Here is a 14,505-nt window from a genome sequence, read left to right on the forward strand (position 1 = left end):
TACGCATTATGGGAAAATAGTCCACTATTTTTAGTGTATTTCATGATTTCCTGGGGGACGAACAGTGCTTCATTTTTAATTCATAGAATCCTAGCAGATATTGTCTTATTTAATATATTTTCTTTCCTAATGCACTCCTAGACCCCCAGTGACTGTATCGAAATGCTCACATCCATAATCGTTATTCAAGGCCAGAATCACTAAAACAGGGCTCACTGCTCTAAGTGTAACCGAACCAAGACACTGGGTCAGGAGGGGTGACAGGTCTTGAGAACTGAGCCACACTCTTCTGGCTCAGGAAGAACGCAGAGAATCCTCCTAGGTGGCAGAATTCTCCAGTGGCTTTACAAGTGGCAGGTACTAGTGGAAAAGTCAAAGGATGAAAGAAGGGAGCCATTGCTGGCGGTACAAGAGAAGCAAGAAAAAGGAAGAGGTAGGTGTGAACAAGTTTCCAGGGATTGACAATTCTAGAGTGGTCGTCTGGAGAAAATACACAAGAAGGCTGGAGGCCTAAACCTGTGTAAGACCCACAGGAGGGAAGAGCAGAGACCAGGGTATGTTACAGCGAGTGGTAAAAGGAAGTCAATGCCTGGTCGTTATTACATATTGAGTTAACCAAAAACTTAGGAGGATGTTGAAAAAATTATCTTAAATATCAGAAATAAATACTCCAGCCCAAAGCTTGCCACACATTTCTTAGTTTTCTGCTGTGAACTCACCTTTCACAAACAACGGGCCTAGACTCACTCATGACGGAGCCCAGGGAGGAGCATGGCTGTCGAGGAGGTGGAGCGATGGGAACAGCAGAGTCCAGGGAGCTCGTCTTGCGGTGAAGAACCTCTTGGGCCAGAGCTGCTCCCGCAGCCACCCCCGGGGCGGGGCCCTCCCCGTCTGCGGGGCAGGAGCCCGCCCTGCCGTGGGCGCCCCCTAGCGGCAGCTCGGGACCCACCGCTCCCTGCAGAGGCAGCTCGCTGCCGCTCAGCTCCACTTCCAGGGTGGGTGAGGCTGGAGGGGACACTCGGGGCTTGCGTTTGGTGGAGGCGCCAGAAAGCAACTTCAACAAACCCTTTCTTTCTTTCTAGAAAGAAAGAAAAAAAAAGTACATTAGTTGAAGACTGACAGTACCGTTGCGTTGTAGTCTATAGGGCACTACAGTTGCAACGTTTGGTTTGATCTTTTAAAATTATTTCTGTGGCTGTTTGGTTATCCACGATCTACCTGTCAATTCTAGGTAGTATTAGCCTGACCTTTCGCTTCTCTTCTCCCTTTCTGCCTGCATGTTTTTGCTTGTTTTGGGCATTCCGCTGTTCATCACTATCTTCTATATAGAGGTAGGATAAGCAGATAGAAAAAGATGTAAAACAAAAAACTCATCAATTTACATCTCGGGCTTGGTGAAGGCAGAAGCAGACATGATAGCACAGAATGGAGATCTCAGATTATGGATTTAATTTCCTGAAATTTTGCCTATCCTATCTCCAGTTCTTGAAAGCTGAATTAAACATAAATCTAATAGCATTTTACTTTCTACCCACAGAATTGACTCCTATATTTATAGGTGGTGATGTCTTGATCAGAGTTAAGGGCTAAACTACTTCTCACATGTCACTTTTATAAAATTTAACAAGCCAAAAATAAAAGAAGTCAAACCATTTCTATGTGCAAGTACCTCCTTGTTTAAAAAGCCCAAAACAATTCTATAAAAACTCAAAGAAGGCTTCGGTATAATGAAAACCACCGTATGTCTCTTTTTGCAAGCAAATGTACAAATAAGCATTTTTCCCAGCCATAGCACCCCATGGAAGCCACCTCTTAAATCTTTGTCTCTTTTGACATTTTTGTTCTTTGCTCCTCTCGGAAAACCAGATCTACAGCTAGCAACTCTACATTCCCAAACCCTAACTGTCAGTGTTCTTTCTGATGACCAAGCCTAGGTAACAGTCCTCATTTTAAATTTTTTTACGAAGATGTCAACCACGTCATAAAGTCCTCTGAATGGAAACATGGCTTGAAAATAAAACATTTCACAGAGCAGCAATTCTTTAGAAAACTCTATAGGCAAATTGGAATTAAGGTCCATTAGTAGAAAAATAGAATTATGAGGGGCCCACAAGGAGATGTAACACTGAGGAATTTTTCTTAGGAATGTGAGTTAGTTTATACTCAGTAGAAATCCCTTGGGGAAAAGAGTGCGACTCCATAATGACACAGTTCCATTAGATACCTAATGGCAGAAAAAAAAAGAAAGAGACAAAGTAATCATTTACCAGACAATGAAAGGCACCAGGGGAGATGGCACCGCAGGCCCCATCTCAGCTCACAGCACGTGCTGACTCAAGGGTCAGAAACAGAGGGAGGGTCAAGATAATGGGAGTGCTGTCATTTCTGTCCAAGATCAACTCAGGCTGCAGATGAGAAGAGCCAATCCATCGATTGTGGACCCCTCTCTCCCCACCCAGCCGGAGGAAGATTCTTCTGCATTTCTCTTTAAGGCCTGGCCTCAATACACCTTCCTAGCTATTGCTTCATTTATCTAACCTCACGTCTGCCAACAGGTTTACTACATGTGTTCCAGTAAATGACCCTATAAAGTTGGACTGCCTGCTTGAATGCAGTGCCCGGAGCTCACACACCTGTGTATCACACCCAGTGCGGCCTGGCACAGAGCTGAGCACCATCTGAGCGGAGAGGCCAAGGCTGCAAGAGCATGAGGCAGGGAGGGGGAAAGGAAAATATTTAGCTCATCCCACAGCTAAGGAAGGAAGAGGCTACTTTGGATCATCCAGTGGTGATACTTCCCTCTACACAGCGGCCAATGAAGGGGGCTGACGGGGCACCGCCGGAGCTGCTGCCACACTGCTTTAAGGGAGCCTGAGGTCTGGGCGGGGGAAAGGGTCGTGCCCACTGGCTCCACATCTAAAGCAGGAGTCAGCCACAGTTTCCAGCTGTTTCTGCCATGGTGTAGGAAATCACTCTCTAATCCCTGGACCCCCACAGGTCTACCGAGAACATTAAGTCCATTGATAAATTACAATCTTAGCAAGCCTTCAGCTAAAGACGTTTCTTAAAGGCTCAGTCTGGGCACTCAGAAAAATATCAGTCAACTGAAGGGCGCTCAGGCAACAGCCTCTAAAGTGATTAAGAAGAAAGATGGCTTGGTTCATCTAAAATGATTATACACATTAAATTCAGATTGCATTAATGACTTCTAGGGGATGTGTTATCACATCAGCCAACGCGGACGAACTGCGGGGCAGAAGGAGGAAGATTAGGTGCTGTGGCAGGGTGTGCGGGTAGGGGCTGGCTGTTCACACGGAAAGAGGCTGCCCTCGTTCCCAGATGCTGTGCTTTTAATATCATATTCTGATGTTTTCTACGTTAGCAGAACAATGTGCACCTGAGAGAGATCATTTTGCAAACTCAGATACTTATCATCTCAGGGCACCTTTATTTTTTCAAAATCCAGCAGCAGAAAACTACAGACAAATGAATAAAGACTACACTTCAGCAAAGCAATTTTTTAAATGTAATGTGAACATGCATAAAATAGAAGGGCATATCTTTTAACATAAACCTTAACAATTCTTCTCTTGTGGGTTTCCCAAGAAATTATTCTTAGATGAAATAATGTCATAGTCATCATTTTCTCACTGGAAGATTTGATGATTTAAAACTGCATCTCAGACAGAAAGAAAGGGGGGGGGGGGATTATTTGGGTAAGAAAATAATCACCAGATGCCAGAAAGAATAATTTTTACATATAAAAATAATTTCTGAACATAACTTAATAACTTTCTGTTAGTCACATTACACAGAATGAGTACAATATGGGAAACATCAAGTCAGAGCTCCTTCCCAAGCAAAAATAAATTTCATATGAGCAACAGCCAATTAGCCACATTCTACCCCGGAGTCTCCCTCTTATTCCTGTCCTTGCCCTCAGATGGACAGGGAAGGTAAAGAGTCTTCCAGGCCACTGGTCATCAAAAATCTACGCAGCCAGACTCCCAATACTCAGAGTCACTGTTCTTAGGAAAGGAATTTCAAAAACTTAATTCATATGATATTCTAACAATAATCACTCATTCTCTCAACAAATATTTACTGACTGTCATATATGAACTAACAATTTGCTAGGCTCTGGGAACACAATAGTGAGCAAGACAACAAGCAGCTCACATTCTCTAGCACCGGCACCAACGAGGCTGTAAAACAGGGGCTCTGTAGAAAAATAAAGCAGAGCATGGGGAGACAGACTGACCAGGGGGTGCTGTCTGGAGGTGGGAGGTGGGGAGAGGCAGGAAAGCATTTTTTAAAGAAGTGCATAGAAAGAGGAAAGGGCCACGTAATATTCTAGAGATGGTTAAATGCCACTGGATTCAAGAATCTTAATTAATGCATTTTATAAGGATTTACACATTTATTCCTCACACCCACCCAATGAGACAGGCATCGATGCTATTCTCACCGCCTAAACCTCTCTAAGTTTGCCTAGTATCACACTGCTAGGATGGGGTGATATTTGAACCAAGCCCCCACTCTTCTGTGAGTTCAGCACAGGCAACATCTCTAGAAACCCATCTGCTCTATGCAGTGAATGGCAGAAGCAGACACATTGACCTTGCTGGTCATCAAGGTCCCTCGGAGCCAAACTCTGATTGCAGATCTGCACTGTCCAGACCTAGTCTGGGTCCCAGCTGTCAGCGGGGGCAGCAACAATGACTCTGACCACTTAACCGGAAGGGTGGGTGGGCTTCTCCTTAAGAAAATGAAATGGCGAAGCCCTCAGACCATTTCATTTTGACAGCAAAATAAGAACTGGAGAGAAAGGAAGATCATGTGAGCAAAGAAAGTGACCTGTAGGGACTTCAGGACACATGTTCAGAATAGAAGAAAATGGGCATTTAAAAACTAGATGGACCCTCTTCTTAGGAAAGCCAAGAACAATAGCAAAGGCCTTTAAACATTAGCGCATTGATTGAAGAAAACCTGTGGTTTGCTCCTTAAGGGAGAGTCATCAGGAATTTGGGGTTGTGGGTTTCAGGCACTAAATGTTGGCATGCTTGTAGACCTCTTGTAGAAATTCCATCTTTCAGGAACATATCCAGGATGTGGCAGAGAACCAACACCATTCCTGCTGACTCCTATGGGAACGAATGTCAACATCAGAGAAGACCCATGAAGCATCCCCAGACTAGGAAGGCAGGGGTAGGACATGGAAGCACTTGGGATAGAATGGGGCTTCAGAGTTGATTTCTTTTTTTTTTAATGTGAGGGCTAAAACTGTTAAATTAATTAAACTACCAGAGGTTTAATTAGCAGCCATTAGACTGAGGTGGTTCTAACAATGCCTGAGCAGCCTGCAGAAGCAAACCAAAACCTAAACCTATAGATGCCTCAAGGTTAAGAAATCAAAACCCAACGACAACCAATCACAAACAGCCAACTAGGCTCTCCAAAATAAGCTATAGCCAATCAAATAATTTCCTTGCTTTGCTTCCTGTCTTCTCTATAAAAGTCTTGGCCCTGATCCTTGGTAGAGTGCTCCTGACCACTTCTGGTTTGGGGTCACCTGATTTTAATAGACATTTACTCAAATAAGCTCTTTAAATTTTTAAAATATACCTGTTTATCTTTTAACAGAATTTAGAGTACAAGAACAGTTAATTACATAATTGATTGCTGAAGATTTTATTTTCTAGATGAAAGCTTGCTATACCAAAATAATATTTTTTATATTTTGGTATATAGGGGGGAAAACATATATACACAATAATGTTAATGATTTTCTTTGAAATCTTGGATCATATTTAGGGTTTCTGTTTGGATATTTGGATTTTCTCTAACTTCTAAATAAATATGTATAATTAAATTTTTTACAATAAGAAACCACAATAAAAATATATACATATATAATGAGTATCTCATAAGGCTTGGGAAACACATTTGCCTGGAGACTAGCTGACCAAATAATGAAGCCTTTGCACTGAATATGAAGTTAGAAAAATGTACAGATGATGCTGTAAACTGGTAACTGCAGAAGGCATCAGAAACCTCATAGAAAGAACACCAGCATTGGCAGGAAGGCTCAGGATTTCAACAAGAAATAACTGAGATGATGTTTGGAAAGACAGTACAGAGTTTTAGATGCCTATTTATCAAACCACAGAATGCATTTACCAGACCAAATTAGCTAGAGACATTAAGTCAGGGACAGAAACACATTTCTGAGACTCTGATAGAGGACTTCCAAAGAACATATTGTTCAAAGGAACAGCCCAGTTAGGTGCAGAGTTACAATGGCCCTGTGTGCACATGGAAGCTACACGCCAGGTACACCAGGGGCAGCCCACGGCAGAGAACTGGGTACAGAGAAAAGAAGGCAATAGACAAGCTACCATTTGGGGGACACACTCCATACTGCCTGGAGAGTTTAAGTAAGTGGGTGATCACAAAATGACAAAAGGAGATAGAAATAATGAGGGACTGGTCAAATACCTAGATATTTGCTGGACGTCTCAACTGAAACTAGAATCTCTGATACACACTTTCCCTGACCTTCTGATAAATTAATTTCACAGAAAGTTGAGCAAACTGCAACTTTGGATCTAATTCTGATCAACTGGGGGAAAGGTAGAGACGGGGTAGGGGGGTGAAGAGCTTTGGCTGTGAAGCAGAAATACTGAGAACTTAGAAGTAACTACTCAAAGAGAAGTTTGCTACAGTTAGATTTGAACTCTAAAGTTTAAAAGAACTGATTTTAAAAGTTCAAAGAAAATATATGCATGACCTGAAATTCAAAAGAAAAGATACTTCAAGAGGGAGGGCTCTCTAATATAAAGTTCTAACCATACAATTGCAAATTATCCCAGCAGATGAAAATGTAAAGGCATCTAAAGGTACTGATGTGATCCCCCAGGGAGCAGCCTAATGGGCTCAAATTTTTAAAGGACTCCTACAAAAAGATCAAGAGAAGCGTCCATATGAAAGAACATTAGCATGGTCCAGATGAGCTTCAAGTTGCAAAAATGCTAAAGACTAAAAAAAGTGTGTGTGGGGGGACTGCATTGCTTAAAAGTTATGTTTGAACTGAGAACAAGAAAGACACAGACCTGCTGTTTGGGATGGATGGTGGTTGTCAGATGATAAGAAAGGCAAGGATAATCTTCAGCTGGGGAGAGGAAGAACAAACCTTGCTAAGAGGGAAATGGATGAAGTGATGGGGACTTAGAGATCAAATGACTACTCCTGACAGGTTGAATTTGTCCCAGAGCACAGAGGAAATTAACAGCTGAAATACAACCAAAAACCTTTTGATAGTTTCTGGTGAATCTGGGAGCCACTCAACTCAACAGGCCAAAGAAGGGCATGTGTAGTCCTAATTTTCAAAAAGAAGACAAAAATGCACTTTGAAGGCGGTGTGGAAAATTCTAGAATAGTGTATTAAATGAAAGGTTTACTGCCCAGTCAGTGTGGCTCAGCTGTTGAGCACTGACCTGTGATCCAGGAGATCGAGGTTCAATTCCTGGTCAGAGCACATGCCCGGGCTGCGGGCTCAATCCCCATAGGGGGCGTGCAGGAGGCAGCTGATCAATGATTCTCTCATTATTGATGTTTCTCTCTCCCTCGCTCTCTGAAATCAATAAAGATATATTTAGATGATAAATAGATGATAGATAGATAGAGAGATAGATAGATAGGCTGACAGATAGATAGATAAAAGGTTTACTTAGGAAAGGAAATGAGACTCTGAGCAAGAGACTCTTCCAGGAGACCCTTGCTAACAACAGGTAGCAGCCAAAATGATGGGGCCCCGGGGAATTGTTTGGATGGGAGAATGAGGGTTTGAAAAGTTCTTCCACGATATCCTTGTAGAGAGAATGGAGAAATGTGGGCTAAATGACACTCCAGTCATGTTAATCATGGAATCATTGAACTTGTATCAATCAGAAAAGGTCTCTTTCGTGGACTTGGAACATTAAATGAGGTAGTGGATTTAGGAAGGGAAAACCTGTAACCTGTGATGCAAGGAACAATGAAAAAAACTTCAAGAGTATATCCTAAAAAAAAAAAAAAAGATGACCCTGAAATACCTTAAGACATCATATAGAAAGGAGATCAACATTTCCTCCATTGCACCTCAAAATAAAGAACATGGCATGGACACTCTGGAGCTAGGGCACTTGGGGTCAATACGGTATCCAAACAGAGGCCAGTGGCCATCTCTTGAGGATCGGTGCTCAATAGGATAACTCACATAAGGTCTTGTGCTGGTTTACCACAAACTTCAGGATAAATATCAGGTCCTAAAATCGGAGTGTTGGCAGGGCTGCATTCCTTCTGGTGGCCCTAGGGAAGAGTCTGTTTCCTTACCTTTTCCAGCTTCTAATAGCCACTTGCATTTCTTGGCTTGTAACTCCTTCTTCGAATCACCCTGATGTCTGCTTCTGAGGTCACATCTACTCTAGCCCTGATCTTCCTGCCTCCCCTTCAAATGAAGACCCTTGTGATTATATACATCCCACCCTGGTAATCCAGGATACTCCCTTTAAAACCTTTAATCTCACCTGTAAAATTCCTTTTGCTTAGAGGGAAACACATTCTCAAATTTCAAGGAGTAGGACATGGACATCTTTCGGGAGCCATTATTCTGTCTAGCACAGGTCCCTTCCAGGCCTCAGAGATCCAGTGAATTCTTTTCTGGGAGGGCAGGGGCTGATGAGTCCCTGTTCTCCTCAGTGACAAGGGCCCTGAGACACACTGTTCCAAAACTTTAAAATCTAAACTATAAAATGATTCTTTTAAAGATATTGACAAAGTTGAACATGTCAGCTTGAGCACAAGTTTAATGTAGTTAATTATAAACGCTGAACAGATACCAATCTTTTTCAAAAACGCTTATGTTAACCTAACAATTAAATATTAACTTTTTAGTAGGCTGTAAAGTTTATTTCCTTATAAACCCCTATCTACAGGCTTACCTAACCATTTAAATACAGCAACATCCATTACCACTGACCAGGTGGCTAAGACTTTATGATCACCCTGGAGCTTCCTAGAGTTGGGCTTTTTAAAAAGAGAAACACATAACATACTGAGGAAAAGGTCATGAACATAATACAATTACCCAGGCTTTGTTACCACTCTTCTTTCTGTTCACATTTAATCACCATCAATTCCCCCTGCCTCCAACCACCTGTTTCCAAATCCAACCATAGATTAGTCTTTCAAACACAGCCTTCCACTTATATTTTCTTTGAAATTCAGCCCAAAATGAGAGATTCTTAAAAGATCAATGGATTTATAAAAATTTCCCCCTATATTTCAAGTCAAGAGAGAAACTATCCATATGATTTATAATCAAGTACACTATAGAAAAATAAATCCACAAATAACGCTTCTCATCAACAGTTCTATCCCCTTTGTATGTTAAATATATGTAACATATATAGACAGGAAGAATTGAGAACAGCAAAATGATGACAGAACGGGTAAGCGGAAAGGAAATCCCTCCATGAGATGTATGCTGCAGGTGCAGAAGTGACTAAGTCTTATTCACTGTGATCTCCCCAGCATCTAACACAGCGCCTGGCAACGAGTGAGCGTTTAAATGCAGAGAAACACGAATCTAGCCCCTGGCACCTGGGGCACACGTGGTGAGCACCCGAAGGACTGCTGAACGGGTCCTTTCACTAGTAGAAATGATGAGACACAACACAAGCAGAGAAATAGGATGTTGGCCTTACTTTACTATCCTTGTCTGGTTTGGCTGCTGAACTGTTCCCACAGGCGGATGATGTGCTGTCGGGAGAGGTGGGAAGTCCAGAGAGAATGGCCATTATCTGGCTACTGGGCTCGGTCTCCAGGGAGGCGGAGGTGATGCTTGGGGAGGTCATGGACGCCGCCGCAGCACAGGCCAGGGGGGCACTGGCTCGACCCATATTGACCGCAGTCATCGGAGGCAGAGGCTGGGAGGAGGCCAGGGGGTGATGGGGAAGGCCCACCGATGCAGGGCCCAGACCCGTGGAGTTCTGCACTTGGATGGGCGTCACCGCTGCCGTAGGGCGTTCTTGGTTGTGTGCCAAAACTAGTCAATGACAGGAGGGTACACAGTAAAGTTCAACTTTCTGATAAATGCTACTCATCAAAATATGAGTCATTTCATTGCATCAGACCATAATGAAAGGTTGCTATTACATTTATTACAATAAATAATGGATGCATGGTGATTTAAAAGCACTTAATCCTAGCTGGGACCCTAGACAGCATTTTCCTTCCAGATGGGCCGTTGAGTCTCAAGTGCCTGGAAGCTTAGCTGTAACCCCGAGGCCCTTCAGTTAGGGAGAAAGAAGGCCTTTCCACGGAGTGAGAGACACGGAGCCAGTTTCTGATGGTGGTCTACATTGTCAAACGACACCGGTCTTCAGTCCTTTTAAAAATTAGTCTCTCTTTTCTTATTACTTGTTCTTTCTTTTGGTTTTTCAGATAGAAAGCACAAGTTTCTCCTATTGTTATCCAAGGCAGTTGGTAGGTTTTCAATGCAATGGAAAGAAGAAAGCTATTTAAGGTCCCACTGGGTCTAAAATAGACTTGTGACTAAATTGACAAAAAATTATCGGCACACTGGTTAGCTGCAGTAGATACGCAGCTTGCAGCAGTGAGGTTTGAAATCAGATGATCTTGACTATGGAAGTCGTATTTTCAAATATTACTGTAAGATGTAAGCCGCAGGTACAGAAGTGACTAAGAAGTGACTTACATTCTTAGGATTGTCCTAATCTCTTTCAGGCTTTCGATTTGTAGGTCAAGCTTGAATTAACATGCAGGGCAGGCTTAGCCAAAATAAGCAGATGCAAAGTGCCACTGACTAGACTCTGTCCACTTCTATTTCCTGTTATTTGTTATTTTATATCACATCTGCTTTCGTCAACATCTGTCACGAAAGATCTGACATTAGGCAGGCAACCCCTTTTCCTGACACTCTCCAGTCAGGTTTCCTCCTTACCTGTCCTCACAGCATTGCGGGCCTGGTTGACTGTCATCTGCCCAGTCATGTTCAACAAGACCTTAGCCTGAGGACTTGTGTGGATATGAGCTGCTGACACCACGGCTGTGGGGACAACACCGGGACTCCCAGCCATACCATTTCCCTGGAGCTTCTGAGCAGGCCCTCCTGCAGTAGAAGGGCTGACCATGGTCACCCCCCGACTTGTTTGACCAGCGGTAGACATAGGGGCTTTAGCTTGGGAAGCATTTGTCACCGCCCTGCCAAGAGAGAAAAACAGATAGCCCGATCCATCAGCCAAGTGGGAGATAGAACAATTGGAGAAAAAAAAAAGGAAGAAAAAAAAAAAGGTCTCAAACTTTAAGACAAAACATTTTAAAAAAATTAATGAAACTATTTTTACAAAGTGTAAATATAGCAAATTCAAACTAACAATGGCCCTGAGGCAGAGAAAGGTCTTGAAATGTATTCTGAGTCACAGAGAATCATACAACATATTCTGCTCAAGAACACACAGTGTCTGGGCTCAGCTTTCCACACCAAGACCGAACCTCTCCACCAACTTAAGGCCCTGGATTCTCCTACTTCCTCAATCCAAGAAACCAGCCCTGTCACCTTACAATCACATGGCCATGGCCTTGCTTGTGTTTTCTGCCCTTCTCTCTACTTGCCCCGCCCCACATAACCCAAGGACTTGTGTATATGCCCTTCTGTGCACATACACATATATACATGCTCCTGGAATGTCCCCTCTGGCTTCTCTTGACCTACCTTAATCTCATTTATGTTTCAAGGTCCAGCAGAAATCCCATCATTTCAAGAAGTCTTGCCTAAGGCTCAGGCTGAAGACTTTATCACTCTATTTTATGTGGATTTCTTTGTTCTATGACCCTGATTACAAAATGTGGTGTATTGTTTTTTAGTCGATTCCTTATTAAATATTCCTGACTCAGTAAAAGTTCCTGGATAACAGGGTCAGTGTAAAAATGGTTCTTTTCCATTTCTCCAGGATTTGTAGTTATAGCGGTACGGCCAGCTCTAAACAAATACTTACTGGTTGAATGTAATTAAATTAGGTTTGGCATAGTTTTGTGTAATGTGTTTTTTTATATCCTACATTCACTTAAACAATTCTATTTATAGTAACTTTCTACTAAGTAGACTACTTCATTAACTTGAACGCCCTTATTATTTACCATGATGAATAACAAAGAATTAACTCTAAGTAAGCAACTCTCTGGAGACTTTAAATAATTCGTTTTTGAATCTTATAAACATGTTTTCCTTTATTAACTTAATATTTTGTTTTTGGTTTATTTTACTTCCATCAGTTGTTTGTGTGGTTTGTTTTTGGGTTTTTTTGTGTGTTTTTTTCCCACCAGAGAGGGCCTATCTACCATCTTCTGGATCCTAAATGTAGATTTTAACTTATACAGAAAAGAAGGTTTATATCGATTAAAAATCTGCAAGTCAAATTAAAACTAGCATCCTGTCACCATCTGCACCAATAGTGATTTTCATTTGATTAGGCTGCTGGCCAACCTATAAATCAAGGCGAACAGCTGACAAACATGTCAATTCATTAAGCCATTTATTCAGTATCAGAGGGGTTAAGGAATGATTTAACACAGTTAAACCTGGACCATTTAAGAGCCCACGGCCAGAAACCGAGGCTCCCTGAATGTCGATGCCATTGTAAGTCATTTCATTCAGTTTCCAAGGCTGCTTTCCTCAGTGACCAGAATTTACCTCTAAATAAAATAAAGAACAGTTTGTATATCTAAAATCTTTTACTTCCCACTACCCTATAACAGGGTTTCCAAACCTCAGTGGCATTTTGGGCCAGTTAATTCCCTTCCGTGGGAGGCTGTCCTGTGCACTGTAGGACCTTTGGCAGTATCTTTATCTTCTATGCACTAGATGCCAACAGCAACCTCTCTCTCCCACTCTACCCCATGAGGACAATCAAAAATGTGTCCGTACACTGAAATTCCCGTGGGGAAGCAAAATCACCTTCAGTTAAGAAGGATAGAGGATCAATGCCATATTTAAGGAATTTTATTTCTGACTGTATTACGGAAAATAATTGCCAGAATTCAGAGGTAATCAAGTTATTGGAATACAGAGCTGGACCACCTGGGCTTGGAGCACTTTAGTATGTGATCTCAGACAAGTTATTTAATCTCTTTGTACCTCCATTTCCTCATCCATCAAGCGGGGATAATAACAGAAACTCCAACAATGAGTTGTTCCAGGACTTAGAGTTAACGTGTGCAGCACGTTTAGAAATCTGCCTGCCTGGCACATAGTAAGCATTATAGAAACATGTAAGCATTAATAATATAGCTTTTGTTTATATTAAACATTATGCTTTTTACTTTCAAGCAGAAAAATACTGAAAATGGTCTAGCTGAGTCTTCTACACGTTACTTAAAGCAAATGACTTAAAGCCCAGTGCATTTATTTGTAGAAACCTACAATTTCACATATATCCATGTGAAAAGCAAGCTAAGAATTTGAGTTAGAAGGGATCTCAGCAAGCACAGATACGGATTTTTTTAAATGTTGGCTGTGTAACAGGCAATTATAATGTGAGAGGGAATCTGGACAGGCTGAGAGCCACAGAAAAGAACAAAGCTTCTCTGTTTAGAACTTAGTAAACCATTTATTCAAAGCCATACCTTGTGATGGGTGCCACATAATTACCAGGGAAAACCCCTATCTTGCTGGTATGCATCGACGTCCCTTTGAACCAGCCATCCTGGCAACGTTCAAACACTAAAAACATCTCCCCTTTCCTCAGCTCCAGCTCATCTTCTTTCCGGGGAGTGTATGGATATATAGCCACATACCTAGAATACAAAGAATATTTGATTTCGGGCTGAGTAACAGACAAAATCCAAGATGCTCAAAATTTGTCCTTGGTATAAAGTCTTGACTATCTTATACAAATGAAAACAGAAAGTATAATTCTTCAACCTGTAAGGAGCATTGGTACTCGTCCACTGAAAGGGTTTGCCATCGACATCGAAAAGGCAGAGACCTTCCTGATTAAGAACTGCCAACCCGGCCCTCCCAGCAGGAAGGTGACCACCCCACCAAATGGTATTTGCCGGGTGTGAAAGAATTAATGCAGCTTCCCAGAGTGCTGGGGATTAGGTCCCCACTGGGAAAACTGAGCTCTTCAAATGGCACTTATTAGACTTGGGAAGTAGCCCCAAATGAGGACATATGGTGTAAAACCCCACTGGGAAGCACAACGTGCTGCTTTCCACACACAAGCCGAACCCAGCGGCGTGGGCTGCACCTGCTTTTGTGTGCTCAGCCAGGAACAATAGTGAGTTTGAAAAAGTCAAAGGGAAATGGAAGTCCAGGTCACAGAGCATACAAAACCCCACAAGGCAAGGTGACTGTGCCACCAACATACGGGAACCAGGGAGGCAACGCTGACCAGTTGTTTTTACCAGGGCTCACCAGTTCCATGTATAAACTCACACAAC

The 14,505-nt window shown here is 42.3% G+C and overlaps 1 protein-coding gene across 1 annotated transcript in view; it reads right to left on the reverse strand.

Annotated features, from left to right (window-relative positions):
• The window catches only part of SH3RF1 (SH3 domain containing ring finger 1), a 152,706-nt gene that overhangs the window by 9,399 nt on the left and 128,802 nt on the right, over nucleotides 1-14,505 (reverse strand). Inside the window, exons 8-11 of the mRNA XM_087816546.1 lie at nucleotides 13,687-13,857; nucleotides 11,006-11,265; nucleotides 9,747-10,087; nucleotides 720-1,078 (exon numbers count right to left, since the gene is read on the reverse strand). Of these exons, the coding sequence (XP_087672672.1) occupies nucleotides 720-1,078; nucleotides 9,747-10,087; nucleotides 11,006-11,265; nucleotides 13,687-13,857 (1,131 nt within the window). The remainder of the gene's footprint in view (nucleotides 1-719; nucleotides 1,079-9,746; nucleotides 10,088-11,005; nucleotides 11,266-13,686; nucleotides 13,858-14,505) is intronic.

Source organism: Miniopterus natalensis, chromosome 4, assembly GCF_054644295.1.
Source record: "Miniopterus natalensis isolate mMinNat1 chromosome 4, mMinNat1.hap1, whole genome shotgun sequence".
NCBI lineage: Eukaryota > Metazoa > Chordata > Mammalia > Chiroptera > Miniopteridae > Miniopterus > Miniopterus natalensis.